Raw genomic sequence first — 26,785 nt, 5'->3', positions numbered from 1 at the left:
GTTTTATAGTTATGCTATTGCATTTGTAATTACAGAAAAATAACTTGTTTTCTAAAGTAGTTAACAATGAGTACTTTTTAATAATGAAAGGCCAACATCAAAAGGATTCATTTTGCTGATTGTGTTAAAAGGACAAATTTCCTCCTGTCTCATATACTATTTTTATTTTTATAAGCTTAAAATGTATTAATTCTCTGCCTCAGGGAAAAAACAACATATTTCTCAGCCAAGGAATCCAAATCTGTACAGTCCCCTTTGGTCCATCCTAGCTTTGACCCAAGCAGTTGCTTTGATGAAAACTTATATCCGAGAGAAAGAAAAGGAAAAAGGGGCCCGAGGTGACCCAGCGCTCCTTTGCATTCCCCTTGGAAGCCCACACTGGCTGAAACTCTCCTTTTTCATTGTCCACGCGTAGACATGTGTTCTTTTAATAGCAAAATGAATAAGCAACAACATGTATTTCACTTATTTTAGTGAAAAGTAAGGAAAAAAATATAACCAAAACCCCTCTGGAGCTGAGGGGAAGGTCATAAGAAAGTTGCACACCTCTTTACAAATGAACTTTTTTTTTAACATTGGTATAGGATCTGAAGCTGAAGAATCAATCTTTGTTCTCTTTTGGATACTTAACCTTCAGCAATCAGAGCAGCTTAGAAGGGTCTCTAACAATGTTGGCACTGGTGGTCCATCACTTCCCAGCCCCACATGCTCTGATTTTGAGTTGTGCCAGGAAGAGCTGTTGGCCAGTTTTTAGAAATACAGTGGGAACTAGCAAACAAGTGTTTATCAAAAAGGATAAAGAAGCAGGCAGGCAGCACCATTCCAAGCTGCAGCCAGAATTAATTCAGCCCTGAAGTGACCTTATATTTGGGGATCCCATTATCTCCTGGGAATGGTGATCCCATTATCTCCTGCAAATGTGTGAGTTGCTTTGGCTGGATCTCAAGTAATGCTGGAGCAGGTTCTTAAGACATCGTATTTTGACACTGCTCTTTCCTTCCTTGTCACAGGAGACAATAGCATGGCCCCGCAGCTAGCAGTTCTGTGCGGCAGAGAGGTCCCTGGGCCCATCCGGTCCAGTGGAGAGTACATGCTGATGCAGTTCACCTCAGACTTCAGTGTAACCAGAGCGGGCTTCAACGCATCCTTTCACAGGAGTAATACGTTCATGCGTTTTTATGAATATCATCTCATCTTATCTCATCTGACCTCATCATCTCTTTCTCTCTTCCTGATATGCTCTGCCCATTTTTCCGTGCTAGGACACAGGGTGTAAGTCAGACACATGAGCCTCTGCCCAGTCTCTGGGTGGCTATCTTTAAGTCAGGTACTGAGTCCCGATCCAAAACAACTGGTCAAGTTGTACGAAAGGATCACTGTCTCCAGGTCTCTGGGTGAGGCATCTCCCCGCAAGGAGACGTGTTCATAGAAGGCACAAGAGTGAAATCTTTAAAACGAGTTTTCAGCCTAGTTAAGGGTAGGAACTAGAAGACAGCTCACATCTATACACACTTCAAAGGAGAAATAAGTCAGATTGTCTTCAACCTAGGAAATAACATAGTAATAAAAGGTAATATAGTAAAAAAAAGTAATAAAAAAAAAGAGTAATATAGAAAGTATTTCCAGAAATCCCTCAGCTGAAATCACCCATTTGAAGGTTGTTAGGAAGAGTCTGTGGCTTTTGAAATATGAATCTGATTAGCTAGAGAATGTGCACAATATATGGTAAGCTGTCACATGTAGTGTGTTGCGACCCAAAACCTGACAAAATGTGAAGTCCAATGATAACTTAAGTCCAAACTAGATTAAAGTTAAAGAAATAGGCTATGCAATATTGAATACTGAAAAACACTCAGGTTTTTAACCAAAAAACATGATTTTTAAAGTAGATTCTGAATATAGACATTAAAAATTAATCCAACATTTCCTCCACTAGTGTATTTGCCTTTTGTTGAGTAGGGAGCAACTAAAGGTAAATTATCTTCCTGAAACTCAAGGGAGTCGAGCTGCAGGGTAATTTAAAGGAAAGGGCTTTGGGATTAGACCTAAAATAAATACCACCTCTGTGATTTAAGTAGTATGAACTGTCTGCACTCACTCATTGGTGAGCTGTTCAGTTCCTGAAACTGGCAGATTAGTACCTGCCCCATTCATTTTCTTTTCTCAGTTCCCAACCCCTCACTCTGTCAGCTATGTATGTATGACAGATATATACACACACACATGTATGTGGGGGATGCATATGTAAAAAACTCAATGTCATTTCAAGCTTCATGTGAAAACTGAACTCTTGATTCACACTCTTTTCTACCCTTCAAACCTGCTTATTCCACTCTTCAAAATCTTAGTAAATGGAAAACACATTCTTTCAGTTATTTAAGTAAAAAATCCTGTAGTCATTCTAGATTCTTCTCTTTTTATCATGCCCTACATCCAAACCATAAACAAATCACAGTGGTTCTACCCTCAGAGTCCTTCTGGCTTTCAACCACTTGTCCCCATTTCCTGCTGCCATCCTATTTCAGCCATCTACCATCTCTCCTGGGACTCAGACAATCACCTCCTTGTTGAACAGCCTGCTTCTGCTTTTCCCTCTCTCTCCTTGTAGTCTAGGTATTGCAGACAGAGTGATCCTTTTAAAATTTAAGTCAGGTCATATCATTCTGATTCCCAAAACCCATCAATGTATTCCTCTCTTATTCAGAATAAGATCTTTCCATTTCCAGCATGACCTAGCCTTGCTACCTTTTGGATCTCTCATTCTGCCGTCCATGATGTACCACAAACACATCACACCTTTACACCACTGTATTCTGAACTGGAATGCTCTTCTCTCACAAAGCCATATGGCTTCATTCCTCATTTCATTCAGGTCTCTGCTTGGATGTTACCCCCACAACAGGACTTTTCTAACTTCCCCAGACAATATTGTGCCATTCTCCTGACCCCCCATTCATTTTTCTTTGTAGAACTATCATCATTCCACAGGTTAATGTGTGTTTATGGTATGTCTTAGTTATCTATAAAGTAAGCTTCATGAAAATAAGTAATTTGTCTCTGTTGCTTACTGTAATATCTTAATCTTGGCAAAAACTCACCAAAATGAATACCCAATAGAGTGTGCTAGATAGATGCTTGCTGTGTTCATCGTTTATTTTACTTTGGTCCCAGCTAGTCTCAAACCACACTTCTACTGCCTATACTTTGAAAATTCTCAAGAAAATCAGGAAAGCATAAAGATCCTGTTGTAAATGTCATTTAAATAAATGAATTTTGTTTTGTCCTGGGAAGCTTGTGGTGGATATCTGCATGCAGACAGAGGGATTATCACATCCCCTAAGTATCCTGAGGCCTACACTCCCAGCCTCAACTGCTCCTGGCACGTCCTGGTACAGAGTGGGCTGACCATCGCTGTCCATTTTGAACAGCCCTTCCAGATTCCAAACAGAGATGCTTCTTGCAGCCAAGGGGATTACATGGTGGTAGGTCATGCTTGCTACCTTTTCTAATTACTTTCCTTGCAGACTTCTTTCAAAAGCAAAATGATGATTTTTTCTCCCCAGGACATATATCTACAGGACTCTTTCTTTCTCAGTATGAAGGAATTTATGCAAATCTAATTTGTCTTCCCAGCTGAAAAATGGGCCTGATGTCTATTCTCCACCCTTGGGACTCCATGGCGGGAATGGCCGCTTTTGTGGCAGCCATCCTTCATCCACTCTGTTCACCTCAGATAATCAAATGTTTGTTCAGTTTATTTCTGATAATAGTAATGAAGGACAAGGATTTAAGATCAGATATGAGGCAAAGAGTTTAGGTAAGTATATTCACTGAGATTATTGTCTACTTTTCCTACACTAGCTTGGTCTTCTTTGTTTAAATAGATTTGAGAAAAGATGTGCAGAGTTTGCTTTTCTGAACTAAGATTAATAATGTTAATAAGAATAACCACCTGTTATCAAGTACTCACTATATTTCTCATCATGGCTACTTTCTAAGGAAGGTGCCATCATCCCCATTGTACAGGCAAGTAAAGTGAGGCTCAGATCTTTCCAAGGCTGCTTATCAAGAGAGTGAACAAAATGAAATACTCCATGAGTGGAACTGATCTTAGAGATACCCTGAAATTCCTTAGTCCTTTCTGTATAAACTGCCTAATTGTAAGTTACATTCAGTTATAGAAACATTATAAGAATGATAATTGCATTGTTTTGTAAGCATTTGTAAGCTTCCTTTTAAATGAACACATAATCCTCTGATTCTATGATTACTCATCTAATTATATATTTCAGTAGTGATTTTTTTTTTTACAGGGATGATATCAGTTTTATTTACCTCTGGATAGCCAATTTCTAGCATAGCACATAGAAGGCACTTTTTCTTTTTTTGAGAGGGCATCTCATATTTATTGATCAAATGGTTGTTAACAACAATAAAATTCTGTATACGGGACTCAATGCTCAATGTACAATCATTAATCCACCCCAAGCCTAATTCTCATCAGTCTCCAATCTTCTGAAGCATAACGAACAAGTTCTTACATAGTGAATAAGTTCTTACATGGTGAACAGTACAAGGGCAGTCATCACAGAAACTTTCAGTTTTGATCACATATTATGAACTATAAACAATCAGATCAAATATGAATATTCGTTTGATTTTTATACTTGATTTATATGTGAATCCCACATTTCTCCCTTATTATTATTATTATTATTATTATTATTATTATTATTATTTTAAATAAAATGCTGAAGTGGTAGGTAGATGCAAGATAAAGGTAGAAAACATAGTTAAGTGCTGTAAGAGGGCAAATGTAGATGATCAGTTGTGTGCCTGTAGACTAAGTGTTAATCCAAGCTAGACAAGGGCAATAACACATCCACGGATGCAGAAGATTTCTCTCAAAACAGTGGGGGTGAGGTTCTAAGCCTCACCTCTGTTGATCCCCTATTTCTCACCTGATGGCCCCCCTGCGACTATGCCTGTCATAGGTTGTTCCTCCCTTGAGGAATCTTACCCGTCTCTGGCTAACCAGTCACCTTCCGGGGCCATACAGGGAAATATAAAGTTGGTAAGTGAGAGAGAGGCAATATTGTTTGAAAAGGTTAGCTTTTTACTTCTTTGCAGATTTATGCCCTGTGGCTTTTATGCCCACTATTTGTCTTGAGGTATCTTTACCACTTGGAAGAATTATGATACTCGGTATATTTGATATGAGGCACGAATTCTATTTAAGGGTTGTAATTAGGAAGGAAGAAGAAAAGCTATAGGAGTAGCAGACGCAAGATAACATGGGAAGATTGATTATTTATTTGACATATCTTCTTGTAGAGTAACTTAAGCATGAATAGGTTTTAAACTACTAATTAAATTGCATACACACATTAACATAATAGGAATACAGTTGCATAAACAAAGCAGACCTATAATTACCAGCCATCTCCAGTGAAACCAAGAAAACCAGTTAGGCACCCTAGGCATTTATGAAGACGTATCTATGATATGGTGGATATTGTCCAACTGAACTTGAACAGTCTGAGAGAAATCAGACAAATTAAAACAACCCATTCCTGGGGACTGTTCACATCCCATATGTTCTTTTAACAGTAGATAGTCTGTAGTTGTAAGATTTTGGAGCGCTACAACTTGCACTTCTCCTAATTCTTGGTTGAGTTCCAACAGTATAGATCCAGTCAAATTTGTTGTATGCACAGGCCAGCTTAGATATACCTTCTTCATTCCAATGGCAAGTCCAGGAACTGGTGGGATGAATGCAGCTACAACTGCAGCATCGCATGGATATTTGTTGAGGTTTTTTGATGATCATCTTCTGGTATGACTCTTCCAGAGAGTGCTGATGTTGGAAGTTCTTCTCCATATCATATCTTAGTTGGTTTTCTGGGTAGCCAAATTAGGCTTTGATCCTCTGTATAAACACAAACAGACCCTTTGCCCACACTTTGCTATGCCCTTTATACCATTGTGTAGAACTCATTGGAGGTCACCACACAGGAACTGCTTTTTTTTTTTTTAAGAGAAAGGAATATTATCAGAAAAATGTACCTCCATAGCCAATCATCTGATACCCTTTAAGTGATCAAAATTAAGGATATTTAAAGCATGAATTAATCATTGATTTACAGTTATTTTTATCCTATCAGGGAGTAATCCCCCTTTTCTTTCTTTCTTTCTTTTTTTTTTTGTTATCATTAATCTACACTTACATGAAGAATATTATGTTTACTAGGTTCTCCCCTATACCAGGTCCCCCCTATAAACCACTTTACAGTCACTGTCCATCAGCATAGCAAAATGTTGTAGAATCACTACTTGTCTTCTCTGTGTTGTACAGCCCTCCCCTTTCTCCATCCCACCCCATGCATGCTAATCTTAATACCCCCTTCTTCTTCCCCCCCATATCACTCCCGACCCACCTATCCTCCCCAGTACCTTTCCCTTTGGTTCCTGTTAGTCCATTCTTGGGTTCTGTGATTCCGCTGCTGTTTTGTTTCTTCAGTTTTTCCTTTGTTCTTATACTCCACAGATGAGTGAAATCATTTGGTATTTCTCTTTCTCTGCTTGGCTTATTTCACTGAGCATAATACCGTCCAGCTCCATCCATGTTCCTTCAAATGGTAGGATTTGCCCTCTTCTTATGGCTGAGTAGTATTCCATTGTGTATATGTACCACATCTTCTTTATCCATTCATCTACCGATGGACATTTAGGTTGCTTCCAATTCTTGGCTATTGTAAATAGTGCTGCGATAAACATAGCAGTGCATCTGTCTTTTTCAAACTTGATTGCTGCGTTCTTAGGTTAAATTCCTAGAAGTGGAATTCCTGGGTCAAATGGTAATTCTGTATTGAACATTTTGAGGAACCTCCATACTGCTTTCCACAATGGTTGAACTAATTTATATTCCCACCAGCAGTGTAGGAGTGTTCCCCTTTCTCCACAGCCTTGCCAACATTTGTTGTTGTTTGTCTTTTGGATGGCAGCCATCCTTACTGGTATGAGGTGAGATCTCATTGTAGTTTTAATTTGCATTTCTCTGATAATTAGCAATGTGGAGCATTCTTTTCATGTGTCTGTTGGCCATCTGTATTTCTTTTTTGGAGAACTGTCTGTTCAGTTCCTCTGCCCATTTTTTAATTGGATTATTTGTTTTTTGTTTGTTGAGGCATGTGAGCTCTTTATATATTTTGGACGTCAAGCCTTTATTGTGTCTGTCATTTACAAATATATTCTCCCATACTGTAGGGTTCCTTTCCTTTTTGTTCTATTGATGGTGTCTTTTGCTGTACAGAAGCTTTTCAGCTTAATATAGTCCCACTTGTTCATTTTTGCTGTTGTTTTCCTTGCCCAGGGAGATATGTTCAAGAAGAGGTCACTCATGTTTATGGCTGAAAGGTTTTTGCCTATGTTTTTTTCTCAGAGTTTTATGGTTTCATGACTTACATTCAGGTCTTTGATCCATTTTGAATTTAATTTTGTGTATGGGGTTAGACAATGGTCCAGCTTCATTCTCCTACATGTAGCTGTCCAGTTTTGCCAGCACCATCTGTTGAAGATACTCTCATTTCGCCATTATATGTCCATGGTTCCTTTATGAAATATTAATTGACCATATATGTTTGGGTTAATGTCTGGAGTGTCTAATCTGTTCCGCTGGTCTGTGGCTCTGTTCTTGTGCCAGTACCAAATTGTCTTGATTATTATGGCTTTGTAGTAGAATTTGAAGTTGGGGAGTGAGATCCCCCCTACTTTGTTCTTCTTTCTCAGGATTGCTTTGGCTATTCGGGGTCTTTGGTGTTTCCATATGAATTTTTGAATTATTTGTTCCAGTTCATTGAAGAATGTTGCTGGTAATTTGATAGGGATTGCATCAAATCTGTATATTGCTTTGGGCAGGATGGCCATTTTGACCATATTAATTCTTCCTAGCCATGAGCATGGGATGAGTTTCCATTTGTTAGTGTCCCCTTTAATTTCTCTTAAGAGTGCCTTGTAGTTTTTAGGGTATAGGTCTTTCACTTCTTTGGTCAGGTTTATTCCTAGGTATTTTATTCTTTTTGATGCAATGGTGAATGGAATTGTTTTCCTGATTTCTCTTTCTATTGATTCATTGTTAGTGTATAGGAAAGCTACAGATTTCTGTGTGTTAATTTTGTATCCTGCAACTTTGCTGTATTCTGATATCAGTTCTAGTAGTTTTGGAGTGGAGTCTTTAGGGTTTTTTATGTACAGTGTCATATCATTTGCAAATAGTGACAGTTTAACTTCTTTACCAATCTGGGTTCCTTGTGTTTCTTTGTTCTGTCTGATTGCCGTGGCTAGGACCTCCAGTACTATGTTAAATAACAGTGGAGAGAGTGGGCATCCCTGTCTGGTTCCCTATCTCAGAGGAAATGCTTTCAGCTTCTTGCTGTTCAGTATAATGCTGGCTGTGGGTTTATCATATACGGCCTTTATTATGTAGAGGTACTTGCCCTCTATTCCCATTTTGCTGAGAGTTTTTATCATGAATGGATGTTGAATTTTGTCAAATACTTTTTCAGCATCTATGGAGATGATCATGTGGTTTTTGTCTTTCTTTTTGTTGATGTGGTGGATGATGTTGATGGATTTTTGAATGTTGTACCATCCTCGCATCCCTGGGATGAATCCCACTTGGTCATGGTGTATGATTCTTTTGATATGCTGCTGAATTCTATTTGCTAATATTTTATTGAGTATTTTTGCATCTACATTCATCAGGGATATTGGTCTGTAATTTTCTTTTTTGGTGGGGTCTTTGCCTGGTTTTGGTATTAGGGTGATGTTAGCTTCATAGAATGAGTTTGGGAGTATTCCCTCCTCTTCTATTTTTTGGAAAACCTTAAGGAGAATGGGTATTATGTCTTCTCTGTGTGTCTGATAAAATTCTGAGGTAAATCTGTCCGGCCTAGGGGATTTTGTTCTTTGGTAGTTTTTTGATTACCGTTTCAATTTCTTTGCTCGTAATTGGTTTGTTTAACTTTTGTGTTTCTTCCTTGGTCAGTCTTGGGAAGTTGTATTTTTCTAGGAAGTTGTCCATTTCTTCTAGGTTTTCTAGCTTGTTGGCATATAGGTTTTCATAGTAGTCTTTAATAATTCTTTGTATTTCTGTGGAGTCTGTCATGATTTTTCTGTTCTTATTTCTGATTCTGTTGATTTGTGTTGATTCTGTTTTTCTCTTAATAAGTTTGGCTAGAGGCTTATCTATTTTGTTTATTTTCTCAAAGAACCAGCTCTTGGTTTCATTGATTTTTTCTATTGTTTTATTGTTCTCAATTTTATTTATTTCTTCTCTGATCTTTATTATGTCCCTCCTTCTGCTGACTTTAGGCCTCATTTGTTCTTCTTTTTCCAGTTTTGATAATTGTGATGTTAGACTATTCATTTGGGATTGTTCTTCCTTCTTCATGTGTGCCTGGATTGCTATATACTTTACTCTTAAGACTGCTTTTGCTGCGTCCCACAGAAGTTGGGGCTTTGTGTTGTTTTTGTCATTTGTTTCTATATATTCCTTGATCTCTATTTTGATTTATTCATTGATCCATTGATTATTTAGAAGCATGTTGTTAAGCCTCCATGTGTTTGTGAGCCTTTTTGTTTTCTTTGTAGAATTTGTTTCTACTTTTATACCTTTGTGGTCTGAAAAATTGGTTGGTAGAATTTCAATATTTTGGAATTTACTGAGGCTCTTTTTGTGGGCTAGTATGTGGTCTATTCTGGAAAATGTTCCTTGTGCACTTGAGAAGAATGTATATCCTGTTGCCTTTGGATGTAGAGTTCTATAGATGTCTATTAGGTCCATATGTTCTAGTGTGTTGTTCAGTGCCTGTGTGTCCTTACTTATTTTCTGCCCGGTGGATCTATCCTTTGGGGTGAGTGGTGTGTTGAAGTCTCCTACAATGAATGCATTGCAGTCTATTTCCCCCTTTAGTTCTGTTAGTATTTGTTTCACATATGCTGGTGCTCCTGTGTTGGGTGCATATATATTTAGAATGGTTATATCCTCTTGTTGGACTGAGCCCTTTATCATTATGTAGTGTCCTTCTTTATCTCTTGTTACTTTCTTTTTTTTGAAGTCTATTTTGTCTGATATTAGTACTGCAACCCCTGCTTTCTTCTTGCTGTTGTTTGCCTGAAATGTTTTTTCATTCCTTGACTTTTAGTCTGTGCATGTCTTTGGGTTTTAGGTGAGTTTCTTGTAAGCAGCATATAGATGGGTCTTGCTTTTTTATCCATTCTATTACTCTGTGTCTTTTGATTGGTGCATTAAGTCCATTTACATTTAGGGTGACTATTGAGAGATATGTACTTATTGCCATTGCAGGCTTTAAATTTGTGCTTACCAAAGGTTCAAGGTTAGCCTCTTTAGTACCTTACTACCTAACTTAGCTCACTTTTGAGCTGTTATATACACTGTCTGGAGATTCTTTACTTCTCTCCCTTCTTATTCCTCCTGCTCCTTTCTTCATATGTTGGTTGCTTTGTTCTCTGCTCTTTTTAGGGGTGCTCCCATCTAGAGCAGTCCCTGTAAGATGCCCTGTAGAGGTGGTTTGTGGGAAGCAATTTCCCTCAGCTTTTGCTTGTCTGGGAATTGTTTAATTCCGCCATCATATTTAAATGATAGTCGTGCTGGATACAGTATCCTTGGTTCAAGGCCCTTCTGTTTCATTGTATTAAATATATCATGCCATTCTCTTCTGGCCTGTAGAGTTTCTGTTGAGAAGTCTGATGATAGCCTGATGGGTTTTCCTTTATAGGTGACGTTTTTCTCTCTAGCTGCCTTTAAAACTCTTTCCTTGTCTTTGATCCTTGACATTTTAATTATTTGTCTTGGTGTTGTCTTCGTTGGATCCTTTCTGTTGGGGGTTCTGTGTATTTCTGTGGTCTGTTCGATTATTTCCTCCCCCAATTTGGGGAAGTTTTCAGCAATTATTTCTTCAAAGACACTTTCTATCCCTTTTCCTCTCTCTTCTTCTTCTGGTACCCCTATAATACGGATATTGTTACTTTTGGATTGGTCACACAGTTCTCTTAGTATTGTTTCGTTCCTGGAGATCCTTTTATCTCTCTCTATGTCAGCTTCTATACGTTCCTGTTCTCTGGTTTCTATTCCTTCAATGGCCTCTTGCATCTTATCCATTCTGCTTATAAATCCTTCCAGGGTTTGTTTCACTTCTGTAGTCTCCTTCCTGGCATCTGTGATCTCCCTACAGACTTCATCCCATTGCTCTTGCATTTTTCTCTGCATCTCCGTCAGCATGTTCATGATTTTTATTTTGAATTCTTTTTCAGGAAGACTGGCTAGGTCTGTCTCCTTCTCAGGTGTTGACTCTGTGATCTTTGTCTGCCTGTAGTTTTGCCTTTTCATGGTGATAGAGATAGTTTGCAGAGCTGGTACGAGTGACGGCTGGAAGAGCTTTCCTTCTTGTTGGTTTGTGGTCTTCCTCTCCTGGGAGAACAGCGACCTTTAGTGGCTTGTACTGGGCTGCTGCACGCAGAGAGGGTTTCTGCTTCCTGCCCGGCTGCTATGGAGGTTATCTCTGCTGTCGCTTTTGGGGTGACCTGGCTCGGGCTGCTGCTCCAAAATGGTGGAGCCCTGTTGGAGGGGGAGCGGCCGGGAGGCTATTTATCTCCTTAAGGGGCCTCCGTGCTCCCTGCTGCACAGGGGGTTAGAGTGCCCAGAGATCCCCGGATTCCCTGCCTCTGGATTAAGTGTCCTGCCCTGCCCCTTTAAGACTTCCAAAAAGCACTTGCCAAACCAAAACAACAACAACAATTAAAAAAAAAAAAAAGAAAGATGCACGAGTTTCTTTGTCTTCAGGTGCTGGCCTCAGGCATCCACTTACCGGTCTTGCTGCCCTGTTTCCCAAGTATTGGGGTCCCTGTCCCTTTAAGACTTCCAAAAAGCACCTGCCAAAAAAAAAGAGGAAAAAAAAATGGCCACTCCCATTTCTTTGTTCTCTGGCGTTGGCCTCAGGCAGCCGCTCACCGGTCCTGCTGCTCTGTTTCCCTAGTATCCAGGACCCCACGCATGTACTGTGTCTGCGCTCTGGTCTGGATGGCTGGGGCTGGGTGTTCAGCAGTCTTAGGCTCCCTCTTCCTCCCGCTCTGACTCCTCTCATCCCGCTGGGAGCTGGGGGGAGAGGCGCTCGGGTCCCACCGGGCTGGGGCTTGTATCTTACCCCCTTCGCGAGGCGCTGGGTTCTCGCAGGTGTGGATGTGGTCTGGATGTTGTCCTGTGTCCTCTGGTCTCTATTTTAGGAAGAGTTGTCGTTGTTATATTTTCATAGATATATGTGGCTTTGGGAGGAGATTTCCACTGCTGTACTCACACCTCCATCTTCTACTTAATCCCAGTAGTGATCTTTAATTACTTTTACTTAATTGTACTTGATTATAATTATATCTACGGTAATGACTTAATTTTTGTGACTTTCATTTTTATATAATGTTCAATTGAAAAAATAAGTGTAAATAGCATAGTATTAAAAAAGAGTAATGTCAGTAGAGATTAAGTAAATCTTTGCTTGTCCTCCAAAATTAGATAATATGGATTTCACAAAAATCCTTTGACCGCAATCCCAGATTCCTGAATATATTTCAAAAGACATATTAATCTAAATAAGCCATACATTCTGCAAAATGTCAGCATAATTTTTTCACTTTGAGAAAGGAGAAGAAATAGTCTCCAACTGACACAGGAAATCATCTAATAGCTTGATTCCAGGGAAGGTACTTCTTTTGCTTCCCAGTACACACAGCTCTGACACTTGGGGAGCCTTTAAAAACAGCCCTGTGAACACCAGCACCATCACTCTTTAGTGCTGTACAGGGAGTTTCTGATCCCTCCCTTTCTCCACATTGAGCTTTGCTGCTGAGCTGTGAATGTGCAGGACTTTACCTGCTACTGAGGCTTTGTAGAGCAAGAGGGCCTTGAGTCCAGGGAGTAGACTTCAGCCCACTCCACAGAACTCTGCTTAACCCATTAGATGACTCTGTCTTGAATTACATTTTTAAAGTCAACATTTAGTGATGATTCAGATACACTTAGAGTTGATTTACAAACACTGACTCTTTTGTTCTTTGTGGATTCTCTATTCATGTAAGGATGTGACTTCTCCCCATCTTTCTGCCTTTAATATTAGACCTAAAGGTCTGTGGACTTCAAAACTTCTTGCTCAGTAAACAGCATAACCATTGTTGTTTCTCCCAACTCTCTCTTTCATCCTTTCCCTAACAACTGTCAGCCTTCTACTTTCTCTGTCTTCCCAGTGACCTACTTCTATGCCACTCCTGTTTATCAGCCTTTAATGTACGCTATTCTGTGGACAACTACTGACTGCAAATTCACCTAGCTCTGTACATCTTTCTTTCTCCAGAGACACTCCTTCAGTATGGTGGATGGAGATTTTTTATAACTCTGTACTTGATGCTTTTTATTCTCACCTGATGAACTGGCTTATTAATTAATGTATGAAATATTTACTAAATGCTTCACCCCATGCACACTACCATATTCTATCAAGGACTTCACAGTGCAGAGGACAGAAAAAGATGCTGTAAGAACAGGTGTTAAGTGTGATAAGTGCCCAGGGACCTTGCCCACCTGGAGATAGGGGAGGCCAGTGTCCAGGGCAAGTATAAAGACAGACACACAAATTACTTTATTAAGGATTGTGACAATAAGGGGTAATGCACTGAGGGAGTGCCATCTGATTTTCATTCTAAAGGGGAGCTGAGATTGTAGAGGGAGTGGGGAGGAGAAGACTCACAGTGCAAAGCCAGGTTCACAGAGCTTTTGGTGTTTGTATGAAAAAGTGGGGAGGGATTGCTTGGTGTGTTGAGAGTGGAGAACGTGCATTTGTAATTGGTTTTCATGAATAGTTTGAATTAGATATAATCACAGAATTGCATTTTTTCAAGGAGAGTCTGAATGAAAGACCAACAGAAAGAGTTCAAAGACAGTCAAAGGAATTTGCAGTGCAGGGTTTCACAGATGAAGAAGTAATTCTGGGTAATGACAAAATTTAGGATATGACCCTAATGGCTGAATGACAGTGGAAATAAATGTCACTAGAGTTTAGCAGATCTGGTATCTGTGAGGCTATCTTACTAGGTTCATCTCTTTGTCATTGCAAGTACCCAATTTACTCTGGCCTGGTTTGTTTGCTGAGAGTGCTCAAAATGTTTATTGATAAAAGGAAAGTATTTTTACATAATACTATAGTCTGGTAGAAAAGAAGTATATAAGAAGCTCATTTATCTTCTTGCAAAAACTGGCTAATGAATTCTATCATGCATTCATCTCTTGCTCTTCAAATGCATCTGAATCCTGAATAAATATAATGAATGAATGCCCAGAAAGCTGTAAAAAATGTATCTACTTAGTCTTTCATGTATAGGCTTATCTAAGGGGTGGATGTGTATTAATGCCTCCATGATTTTCTACTGCATGTTACTGTGCAATAATCATTTTGTTGGCTTTAAGGAAGAGTGACGTTTCTGATGAAAATTTATGGTTCAGTAAATTAAAAAGTGACACACATGGTAGCTCCCTCAATATCAAATTCAAGATTTATTTGCTTAAAAAGGAAATGATAATTCCACATGAAACAAAATCAAGATTAGAAGTTCAGATAAAGAGACATTAAAAATGATACTGGCAGTTGACTGTATCCTCTTTCTGAAGACTGTAGATTGATTTAACTGTGTTTTCTGACAGCCTGTGGGGGCAATATCTATATCCATGGTGCTGATTCTGCTGGATATGTGACCTCCCCCAACCACCCTAACAATTATCCCCAGCATGCTGATTGCATTTGGCTCATAGCTGCTCCTCCTGGAAAGCTAATAAGGCTACAGTTTGAAGATCAATTCAATATTGAAGTAACACCCAAGTAAGTCACCTCCATTTAACATTTCTTCTACCCAGAGTTAGTATTCTTTAGCTGTCATGTCTCAGAACATTTTCCTTCTTTTCTCAGCAGCATACACTGCGTAGAAAATCTAGGGATGGAGAAGGAAATGCTTAACACCTCAAGCCTGAAAACATTGCCTGCCAGCCACTCTCACGTTGGCTGAGCAGATGATGAACAAATATTTTGTCCCTCGTGACCTGTGCACATCCTCCAGGAGACTGTGACAGTGGCTGTTTCAGATTTATGTTACTCATTTTTCTTGCCACCGGAAAAATATAGTGTCTCTGGTCAAGGAGTATTTATTTTCCCAGTCTCATACTCATGTCATAAATTATAAAATATCCATTTAACAAATGGAAATTTTGTTATACAACACCAGGAGTCACCAGTGTCAGAGAAAGGATGAAAGCCAGTACAGTACACTTTCCACTTTCCCAATCTTTAATAAGAATTCTTACAGGATTGTACACCAGAGAGTAAGTCTTACTATATTGAACAAAAAGGAAATAACTGCATAGATTGAAAAAAATCTGTTTTATTCTCTTCATTTCACAAAAGTGTGTGTACATTTACCTGAATATACGTATGGTACGAAACTTCAGTACAAGAGCTTCTGCTTTCCGTTTCTGGTCTCCTCACATACTTCCATTCTCCCATTCAGGGAGCGTTAATTGGATGATTGACTTTCTCACACAGTAATGGGTAAATTTTGGCCCCACTTTTGTAGACAGAAAATTACAGCTGAGACCCTATCAGCCTGGGTCAAAGAGCTGTCAAGAGAGTTCATGTTTGTCATGTAAAATGTGTCATATCATCTTATGAAACAAAATACTTGGTTTTTAAATTCCTCGGGATTCATTTGCAAATGCCTTTTATATTTGTGAAACTAATACAGAACATAGAAGACAAGTAAATGTTCTTCAGTGTGGTTCGTGTAAACCCTGTCTGTTTGAGCTACTAACTAAAGAACATATTATGATTAGGAAAATATTATGCAGCGTTCCAGCTTAAACAGACTCTGTCATAGTGACTTCTGATACAGAAATGACAATTTAATAATGCTTGTGGAGAAAGTTAGTTAAGTCTTTATTATCAAAATATGTCAAAGCAATTGACTTTACATATTACACAGAATTTTCTTTCCTCCTTAGCTGTACATCAAATTACCTCGAGTTGCGAGATGGAGCTGATTCAAATGCACCGGTACTTTCCAAGCTTTGTGGGACATTTTTGCCCAGCAGTCACTTGTCCTCAGGAGAGATGATATATTTGAGATTCCGGTCTGACAACAGCCCCACGCATGTGGGATTCAAGGCCAAATATTCCATAGGTAACAGTATTTTTTACACATTACACATGTAATTAAGTATTTAATTACATTAAAACTTTAAAAAAACATACTGTTTTTTAAAAAGTCTTTCTGCCTAATTTTAATAATCATTTTAATTATAGAAATAAAGAACATAAATGTTCAAGACTACAAAGTCATTTATTGATTTTCATTTTAACTTTGTTTCCCTTTTAAAAGATTCTCTTTAGTGAAGTTGAATATTTTATATTTTTTCTCCTAACTTGCTTGTGAAAAACATTCAGTTAAATCAAATTCTTGCTAACTCCTCTTAACATGAAATATTATAGTATTACTTTAAATAGAAAAGTTCTTTTGTAATCAAACAACTGTATTTAGAACAGTAACTTTGAACTCCTCATCATTACTAGATAATTGAGATGTTTTTCCTCTTACTATCTAATGGCAGATCGGTCAGTACACAAAAAGCAAAAAATGTCTCCTTAGGTTCTGATTTCCTTAATTAAAAAAGGAGCAATAAATTGCATGCTGAGAACTCACTATAATATGGTCACAACTACATAGAATTTAATTTCTGGTGGGCCCAAACACTACCCAAACATTTAATACAGCCAAAATTCAGAAAGCCTAGTTGTAGCAGTGTTTAACCTACACTACAGGCCAATTTGTGGCCTGAGGCAAGTTGTATACAATTCAATCAAACTACCACATCCAGCTGAGAAGAAATAATTGAAGAGTAATTTTCAAGGCCCTGACATACCAGTTACTGAGTAGAACGTTTATTTGATAAACTAGGAATGACCGGCATTACTCATCAACCACAGCTCCCCTGCCACCTAAGCTGGAACTTGGTCTTCAGAATCACCAACACAGGGTACATGGCAGGCCCTATCAAGATGTCAGTTGGTTCTTGAAATGAAACCTAATTGCTACTTATAGCTCTTACATAGGGTTGCAAGAGAACTAAAGAGATGCTGCAGAATATGCCATTCAATAGCTTGTCCATCCTCCATTTCCCATGATTGGATTGAACTTGTGGTGTCATTTATCTTTACAGCAATAGTAGATTTTAAGCAATAAGGCAAACACTAATCATTTTCAGAATTTTTAGAATTTCAATTCATATTTACTTGGCACCTTAAAGTTTTTAGATGTGCTTTTTTAAAAAAAATAATAAACCACTATAATAGAATATTCCTCCTTTTTTGTAGCCCAGTGTGGGGGAACAGTGACAGGGCAGAGTGGTATCATTGAAAGCACTGGATATCCAACACTTCCATATAGAGACAATTCATTCTGTGAGTGGCATCTCCAGGGTCCCTCAGGACACTACCTCACCATCCATTTTGAAGACTTTAACCTTCAGAATTCCTCTGGCTGTGAAAAAGACTTTGTGGAGATCTGGGAAAATCATACCTCTGGTCAGTGAAATATGTCTGCTGTCTTTCGGGGGTGTTTCTTTTCACAAGTACTCATTCAGCCTCTGAAGTTTACTCACTTCCAAGAAAGGCAAAGCAGTGTCTGTTCTTTACAGAGAAGCATGGGTCATTCAGGTCTGGGACTGCCAGCTTTTCTCTCCCTCAGCTCCTACCCATAAATAGTGGCTATCCAAAGCCCTGGATGTCACTGTAAGCTTGTCCTGGAGGCCACACTGAGAGAGCCCTGTACTGAGAAGGCAGCCTGTCCCTGCCGACACCTCCCGATGCCACATGCAGTTGAGGGGCAATTTACAGGGTAAGGAGAGGAACTGCATCCTGGAGGTGACATTAGATGGATGCTTGTCACTCTGTTGCTCAGAACTACTTCTTAAAACAAATGAGCTAGACTTCCTAATTGTGCTGAGAAGATGCCCTAATTGGTTGCATTTTTTGTTAGACTTATATATTTGAATCTGCTGATGTTTATTCATGTCTGTCCTGCTTCTCCTGATAGAGGTTACCATTTCTTCATGGGCAGGGTTTTGTCTTTCATTATTTTTTTTCTACTTGCAGAACACCTCAAGTAGAGGTAAAATGAAATTAATGTATACATACTTAGTTATTTGACTCTCACAGGAGATCTATTGGGCAGATACTGTGGAAACACCATTCCCAACAGCATAGACACTTCTAGCAATGTTGCTGTGGTCAGGTTTGGCACAGATGACTCTGTTACTGCCTCAGGATTCAGGCTACAGTTTGAATCCAGCATGGAAGGTAAGTGCTTTATTCATTAACGAACTACACTTAACCATGGTGAGCATTTAGTAATGCATGTGATTGTTGAATCACCAGCTGTGCACCTGAAACCAAGAGAATATTAAAACATGTATATATACATATATATGTACATGCATATTTATATAAATTGAGCACCTACACTGGATAGGCACTCTGCTAGGCACCGGAGTTAACAGTAGTTGGGAAAAAAAGTGTCCTGACTTCTTGGACCTTGCAGTTTAGTGGCGAGGCAGACAGTAATCAGTCACATCAGTGTGTGCAGACCACAGGGTGACCCATGCTGTTAAGGAAAGGAACTAACACTGCATGAGGTGGAAGGGCGGAGAGTCGTACATACATACAGCTCATCTTAAGAAAGCCAGTTGATTAGTCTGCCAGTTAATCAGAATTTGCATTTGAAATTCCTTGACAGACTAAAATGAAATAAAGATCCTGTCTGAAAAAAGTTACATAATTACTGTAGCCATCTGATTGTCCTGATTCTTAAGAGCACTGTATTTATTGGTCTTTTATATTTCTTAGACCATGTGAATAAAATGCTGCCAGTGAACTCTCATCCATGGAAACAAACATTAAATATTAAATATTAGAGATAGGAAGTGAATATAAATGTTCTCTTTGAGTGTTGCATCCGTGTAGTGACAAAAAAGAGCAATGCTTTTGTCTAGTGGGATAAAAAGACCAAAAATGATTTTGAGAACATTCCTTATAGGAGGGGTCATCTTGATCTGATTGGAAGTTTTCTTGTGTTTTTCCCCTGTCAGGATGTGGTGGGGATCTATGGGGCCCTACTGGAACATTTACTTCTCCCAACTACCCGAACCCAAACTTCCATGGCCGGATCTGTGAATGGAGGATCACCGTGCAGGAAGGAAGACAGATCACCCTGACTTTTAACAACCTGAGGCTGGAGGCTCATCCATCCTGCAGCAGTGAGAGTGTGACAGTAAGTGTCCTGTGTAGTCAGGGATATTATATTCCATTGTCAAAGGAGCTTATTGACCCATAAATCATAAAGCACTGGGTCAGGAATATTCCTATCCATGCAACTGTACCTCAGATAAATTCTGAGTATTTTAGATGGAATAAAATCACAGTAAACTGTCATAATATTTGTTGGTTGGTAGAATTTCAATCTTTTGGAATTTACTGAGGCTCTTTTTGTGGCCTAGTATGTGGTCTATTCTGGTGAATGTTCCATGTGCACTTGAGAAGAATGTGTATCCTGTTGCTTTTGGGTGTAGAGTTCTATAGATGTCTATTAGGTCCATCTGTTCTAGTGTGTTGTTCAGTGCCTCCGTGTCCTTACTTGTTTTCTGTTTGGTGGATCTGTCCTTTGGAGTGAGTGGTGTGTTGAAGTCTCCCAAAATGAATGCATTGCATTCTATTTCCTTCTTTAATTCTGTTAGTATTTGTTTCACGTATGTTGGTGCTCCTGTATTGGGTGCACATATATTTATAATGGTTATATCCTCTTGTTGGACTGAGCCCTTTATCATTATGTAATGTCCTTCTTTATCTCTTGTTACTTTCTTTGTTTTGAAGTCTATTTTGTCTGATATTAGTACTGCAACACCTGCTTTTTTATCCCTGTTGTTTGCATGAAATATGTTTTTCCATCCCTTGACTTTTAGTCTGTGCATGTCTTTGAGTTTGAGATGAGTCTCTTATAAGTAGCATATAGATGGGTCTTGCTTTTTTATCCATTCTATTACTCTGTGTCTTTTGATTGGTGCATTCAGTACATTTACATTTAGGGTGATTATCGAAAGATATGTACTTATTGCCATTGCAGGCTTTAGATTTGTGGTTACCAAAGGTTCAAGGTTAGCTTCTTTACTATCTTACCATCTAACTTAACTCGCTTATTGAGCTATTATAAACACAGTCTGATAATTCTTTATTTCTCTCCCTTCTTATTCCTCCTCCTCCATTCTTTATATGTTAGGTGTTTTATTCTGTGCTCTTTTGTGTTTCCTTTGACTGCTTTTGTGAGTAGTTGATTTTATTTTTTGCCTTTAGTTAGTATTTGGTTGGTCTGCTTTCTTTGCTGTGATTTTATTTTCTCTGGTGACATCTATTTAGCCTTAGGAGTGCTTTCATCTAGAGCAGTCCCTCTAAAATACTCTGTAGAGGTGGTTTGTGGGAGGCAAATTCCCTCAACTTTTGCTTGTCTGGGAATTGTTTAATCCCTCCTCCATATTTAAATGATCATCGTGCTGGATACAGTATTCTTGGTTCAAGGCCCTTCTGTTTCATTGCATTAAATATATCATGCCATTCTCTTCTGGCCTGTAAGGTTTCTGTTGAGAAGTCTGATGATAGCCTGATGGGTTTTCCTTTGTAGGTGACCTTTTTTCTCTCTCTGGCTGCCTTTAATATTCTGTCCTTGTCCTTGATCTTTGTCATTTTAATTATTATGTGTCTTGGTTTTGTCCTCCTTGGGTCCCTTCTGTTGGGAGTTCTGTGTGCTTCTGTGGTCTGATCGACTATTTCCTCCCCCAGTTTGGGGAAGTTTTCAGCAATTATTTCTTCAAAGACACTTTCTACCCCTTTTTCTCTCTCTTCTTCTTTTGGTACCCCTATAATGTGGATATTGTTCCGTTTGGATTGGTCACACAGTTCTTTTAATATTCTTTCATTCCCGGATACCCTTTTATCTCTCTCTGAATCAGCTTCTATGCGTTCCTGTTTTCTGATTTCTATTCCATTAACGGCCTCGTGCATCTCATCCATTCTGCTTTTAAGTCCTTCCAGAGATTGTTTCATTTCTGTGTTCTCCCTCCCAACTTTATCTGTTAGCTCTTGCATTTTTCTCTGCACCTCCATTAGCATGGTTATGACCTTTATTTTGAATTATTTTTCAGGAAGATTGGTTAAGTCTATCTCCCCAGGCTCCTTCTCAGGGGTTGTCTCTGTGATTTTGGTCTGGATCAAATTCTTCTGCCTTTTCATGGCAATAGAGGTAGTTGTGGGCAGTTGGCACGCGTGTCAGCTGGGAAAATAAAGTCCGTTCCTGCTTGCTGGTCGCCTTCTTCTCCTGTGAAAACAGTGACCCCTAGCAGCTTGTGCTGGGCAGCTGTGTGCTGATGGGTCCTCTAAGTCTGGCCTGGGTGGCTGTGGAGGAGGCCCTGCGCAGCTGCTGTGGGCATGGCTGGTCTCAGGCTGTTGCTCCGCTATGGCGGGGCTGCACCGGAGGGGGAATGGGCGGGAGGCTGTCTATGGCCATGAGGGGCCTCAGAGCTGCGCTGCCACCCAGGGGGTTAGGACGCCCAGAGTTTCCCGGGATTCCCAGCTGCTGGGCTGAGTGTTCTGGGACACCTCTGTCCAGCTGTGAGGCTCCTGTCCCTTTAAGACTTTCAAAAAGCACTTGCTTTTATTTTGTCCTGGGGGAGCTGGCTGCAGGGACCCGCTCACAGATTTTACTCTTCTATTTCCCTAGTATCCAGCACTCCATGCAGTGTGTGTCTGTGCTCCCAGTGCAGATGACTAGGGCTGGGTATTTAGCAGTCCTGGGTTCCCTCACCCTCCCCATTCTGACTCCTCTCCTCCCGCCGGGGATCTGGGGTGAGGGGTGCGCTTCGGTCCCACTGGGCCACAGCTCGTATCTTACCCCCTTCATGAGGTGCTGGGTTCTCGCAGGTGTAGATGTAGCCTGGCTGTTGTACTGTATCATCTGGTCTCTCTTTTAGGAATAGTTGTATTTGTTGTATTTTCAAAGATATATATGGTTTTGGGAGGAGATTTCCGCTGCCCTACTCATGCCGCCATCTTGCCGAGCATCTCCTCATCATAATATTTGTGAAAGCTGTTTTTAAGAGCCTATTAGTTTCACAACATACATTGGGACCATAGGTTAGATTAATGTTAAGGGCAAATGATCTTTACACATGACAAAAATGGCTATAGAGAAAAACTAAGCCTATGGGAAGCACAAAGTTGAATGGGATTAGAGTCTCAGAGCTACCACCCAAAGTTTTAAGCAGACGAGTGGTCGGCATGCTGTTCTCTGCCAGAGGTGCCACTGTGAGTCCCTGCAGGCCCCGGGGGCCCGCCCTCCAAGCTCAGATACTGGAGATACTCTTAGCTCCCCTTTGTGAAAGAAAGCAAATGAAACCCCTGAGTGTGAAAGAAGATTGTTAACTGTGAAATGACAGACACAGATGCATAGATACTGTATTAATTGTAGATTAATATTAGTGTATTTCCTCACCTGACGCACCCGTCCTTCAGCCCTTGTTGCTCAGTCAGTGACAGTTGCAAACTTCTGGTTGCTTGGGTCAAATACTTTTGTTTTCCTTTACAATTGTTTTTGTAGTTGAGATCATACTGAATGCAGTGATTATTAGCAATCTTAAGAGCAGAATAATCCCATGCTTCACAGGAAAGATCATAGGAAGGGTCCTAGTTTCAGGACTCAAAGCATAAAATAAAACTTAGAGCAACAACTGTGAATTCTGATTCTGTCATACTTGCCATTTCCCTGTCTCTGAATGATAGATGCTAAAGGGATCCACTTTCAACTCTTTTTTATGGTATTTATGTGGCTATTTTAAAAAAATAATCCTGTTCTGCTACTACTTTATTTTTTGGCCTTAGACATTCTCTCTCCAGATCTGACTATGGAAGACAAGGATTTAGCTGTCTTCACAAAACATCCCCCACCAGCAGAGCAAATGTACCCAGGATTACACATAGTTCACATATTCCCCCAACTTCCTCCCAAAATACTGAGGCACAGGTTTTGCTTAAATTGCTATTTAATATTTTCATTACTGTGATTAGGTAAATATCCTTGCCAACTAAGCCAAGTAGTATACTGTAGTAGAATTTGTTTTTCCAAGTAATAATAATTGTGTCCTTTTTACGTTTTCTTTGTTTTCTATGCATCACTGATTCTTGTACACACCTTGCTAGGCCACTGTGCACCCCCACCTTATTTAATAGAGCACACATCAGTTGCACTCATTTTCCTTAGCAATAGCCTTTGTCCATCAGCTGCAACCCTTAAGCCAGCTGTCATATTGGGATTTCCATTTACTATCAAATTTGTAAGTCCCTTCATTCCTCTCCAGGGCTGGATACCTGGTTTTATGATATGTGCATTTACCTTTCTTGGTTAATTTCCTCTTTTTAGTGAGGCATATGCTCCCTAAGGAAGTGATTGTGGGTGGTAAAATTTTTGAGAATGTGTATGTAGAACTGTCCTGATTTTATGTAGTTCTTTTAATATATCACATATATTAAAATATAATTTATATTCAATATATTCACATACATATATGAATATATTAATCATACTTTTGAAGTTTTATGTTGCTTCATTTGGAGTCAGTTTCCTTCAAGTTCCTGTGTCCTATTTATATATAGTGGTCTCTGCCTTTTGCATTAGATATTTCCCTAGATGTCTGATGACCCTTGGCTATTCATTCATATTTAAGAATGAAGCACTCACAGGCTGACTGGAAGCTCTGTGTGAATGACTGCAGCTGTCAACTTGTGGGCCTTATGGGAGCTGATGGGGGTGATTTAATTAGGAAAAAGTACAAATGTCATTATCTATAGGTCTTCTCTCCTAGGTGATTAAAACCTCAACAAAGAATCACTTTCAGAATTAATTCCTTTTCTGAATCCTTAATACAGAATCCACATTTTCTTTGAAATACATTTTTATGGGTTTGATTTTTTGTTTTGTTTCCTCTTCACTTTGCTTCAAACAAGGGAATATGGCTTGCTTTTTGCCCATCATTCATTTACCTGAGAACTTGCCAAGGAAGGGAGGGAGGGAAGGAAGGAGGGAGAGAGAGAGAGAAGGAAAAGAAAGGAAAAGAAAAAAGAAAAAGAAAACGAAAGAGGGGTGGAAGTGAGAGAGGGAGGGAGGGAGAGAGGACGACTTCCTAGTATCTACAGGTTGAGCAAAGGCAGCTAGCTTTAAGCGCACTGCTTATCCAGCAGGCCTGAGCCTACTGTTCTTCCAAATCCAGCAGCCTATCTGACTCTCAAGATGGAGAAGGGACATGCACCTTTTATTCCTACTTATAGCAAATTTCAGAGCTTGTCTTCCATCTCCTATGCCAAATCCCTAATGCATTGTTTTCTGGGAGTTGTAGTTTCTGAGTTCAAAAGGTATGGAGAAGGAAAGTGGAAACAGCATTCTGTCTGGTTACCTCTACAAGTGGCAGTTCACCTGATAAAAGGATGCCTGCACAATTCTTCATCATTGTGATTCTAAGCTCAGAGCAGGCAGACACTGGGGTGAGGGAAAAGGGCCACTGATCATGGTTTCCAACATGTTCCATTAGCCTATAGTTGCTAGCAATGCCTTTTGATTCTGGCAACATGTTTGTGCATTCATGTTTTCAGTATTATTGAAATATTTGTCATCTTCTGTTTCCTTATATATTACTTCATGGTGTGGAATTAGAGGGATGATCTGAATCCCAGTTTCATTATTAGCAATTAGCAATTAGCAATTTTAACATCAGCAAATTGTATAATCTTTCTGAATGTTAGTGTCTTAGTCTAAAAAACAGGGGTAATATCATATGAGTGAGAGGATATTGTGCTAATTAGATAAAGTAGTCCAAGTGGGTTATTAGCAGAGTCTGGCATTTTGTCCTGGCTCAGTAGACAATAGGAAATGCCGTGTTTGGTCCTGTGAACCTAAAGACACTTTAAACCAGATGTTCCCACAGAGCTCAGTTTAGCGATCAATTATGGTGAGTTGAAAGTGCACATCTTTTGCTGTGGAGTACATTGTGCTTCTCCATAGCTCTTAGTGTCATATTCTAAATCATTATTTCTCATTATACATGATTCAAATCCTTTTTAAAAACAGAAATATCAATCACTTAATCAGTCAATTATTATTTAGTTACTTCTGGATCTTTCTTGATTGTAAAAACCAAGTGTGCTAAAATATTTCCTTGGTTTGTACAGAAGTGGAATAATACTTTGTCAATTATTATAACTGTGTACAACTAGAGTCAATGTTTAATATTTTGAAGCCAACAATACTCTAACCCATTTTTAAAAATTCAAATTGGTAAGAAAATTGAAGCCTTGACTCCATAGTACTTAGGAAAGAATTATATTGAGATTGAGATTGATTTTTAAAATTACTTTATAAGAAATTTTTTAAAATTTGAGTTATTATGTACAGAGACTGACATTTAAACCTTCATTCCAAATAACGAAGGTCCTGAAGCACTGTTAAGAAAACCTGCATCAGTGAACTCTGTGAACTACAATATAAGCATGTTGGCATATCAACATTATATTTAGAGCACAGTTACCAGTTGCAAAGAGTATAGCAGTTTTTCATGTCACCACATGGCAGGACATGGCAGAAGGTTTAGTGAAATGACCCTGAGGCCACAAAATGTGCCCCAGGTAACAGTGGCTTGTGGTGCTGGGCTAGGAGCCTATATTGTTAAGTAGTTCATTTTAGCACAGGATTTCCTTAGAAGAAGTATATCTGGGCTGAGAATATAACCTCCTAGGAAATATTCAGTAAGATGGACCATGTGTGTAAAGGTTAAACTGCTTTTCCAACAGGTATTCAATGGCATTAGAAGTAACTCACCCCAGCTAGAGACACTGTGTAGTAGTGTGAATGCAAGCAATGAGATCAAATCTTCTGGAAATACAATGAAAGTCATGTTCTTCACTGATGGATCCAGGCCATATGGAGGCTTCGCTGCTTCCTACACATCCAGGGAAGAAGCAGGTAATATAAGATATTAAAAATACACCTGTTTTAATCGTGTGCACTGCAGATGCCCCATTGCTGCTGCCAGTAGCAGCAGGGCCTCGTGAGATATCAAAGTTACACGTAGGTTGTAGGTAAAACAAACATACAGAACCAGGTAGAACATCCATGCCAGACAGAAGGAACTTTCTGGTTTCATAAAGAAAACTGCTGTTGTGAATTACGAACTTCAGAAAAATGCTGTTAGAAGAGCTGTGAGCTCAGTTCTGTGCAATGTCGCCACAACAGTTGGTTGTCAGTTCCATGGCCCTCCATCAATTCTTTGTGCAGAGAGATACCTTTTACCTCTTAGAAGATAATTTACTACCAGAAAGTAACAAATTTAACTGAAGAGAGATAGATTTTATTGTTCCTTAGTCATTCATCCTTATACATATTTTCAGTGTAAATGATGATGGGCTCACATTTGATAAAGAATATTTAAAAACTAAGCCAAATATGGCCTTTCTATTCTAAATATCCTCCTACTTTCTGGGTTAGTGCTATTATCTTAGAGTTTTAAAATTTAGGAGGAGTGGAACTGAAT

The 26,785-nt window shown here is 39.2% G+C and overlaps 1 protein-coding gene across 3 annotated transcripts in view; it reads left to right on the top strand.

Annotated features, from left to right (window-relative positions):
• Positions 1 to 26,785, top strand: part of CUBN (cubilin) — a 267,651-nt gene that overhangs the window by 163,508 nt on the left and 77,358 nt on the right. For all 3 annotated transcript variants that reach the window (XR_012127986.1, XM_037001703.2, XM_073229128.1), the window contains exons 41-49: positions 1,011 to 1,157; positions 3,292 to 3,482; positions 3,634 to 3,817; positions 14,765 to 14,939; positions 16,112 to 16,290; positions 17,481 to 17,690; positions 18,324 to 18,464; positions 19,253 to 19,434; positions 26,046 to 26,217. Coding sequence is in view for 2 of the 3 variants with exons in the window: in XM_037001703.2 (XP_036857598.2) it covers positions 1,011 to 1,157; positions 3,292 to 3,482; positions 3,634 to 3,817; positions 14,765 to 14,939; positions 16,112 to 16,290; positions 17,481 to 17,690; positions 18,324 to 18,464; positions 19,253 to 19,434; positions 26,046 to 26,217 (1,581 nt within the window). In the remaining variant the exon portion in view is untranslated. The remainder of the gene's footprint in view (positions 1 to 1,010; positions 1,158 to 3,291; positions 3,483 to 3,633; positions 3,818 to 14,764; positions 14,940 to 16,111; positions 16,291 to 17,480; positions 17,691 to 18,323; positions 18,465 to 19,252; positions 19,435 to 26,045; positions 26,218 to 26,785) is intronic.

The sequence above is a fragment of the Manis javanica genome, chromosome 2 (assembly GCF_040802235.1).
Source record: "Manis javanica isolate MJ-LG chromosome 2, MJ_LKY, whole genome shotgun sequence".
NCBI classification, from domain to species: domain Eukaryota; kingdom Metazoa; phylum Chordata; class Mammalia; order Pholidota; family Manidae; genus Manis; species Manis javanica.
The sequence above is the reverse complement of the archived record's forward strand: the minus strand, read 5'-3'. Positions and strand labels throughout refer to the sequence as shown.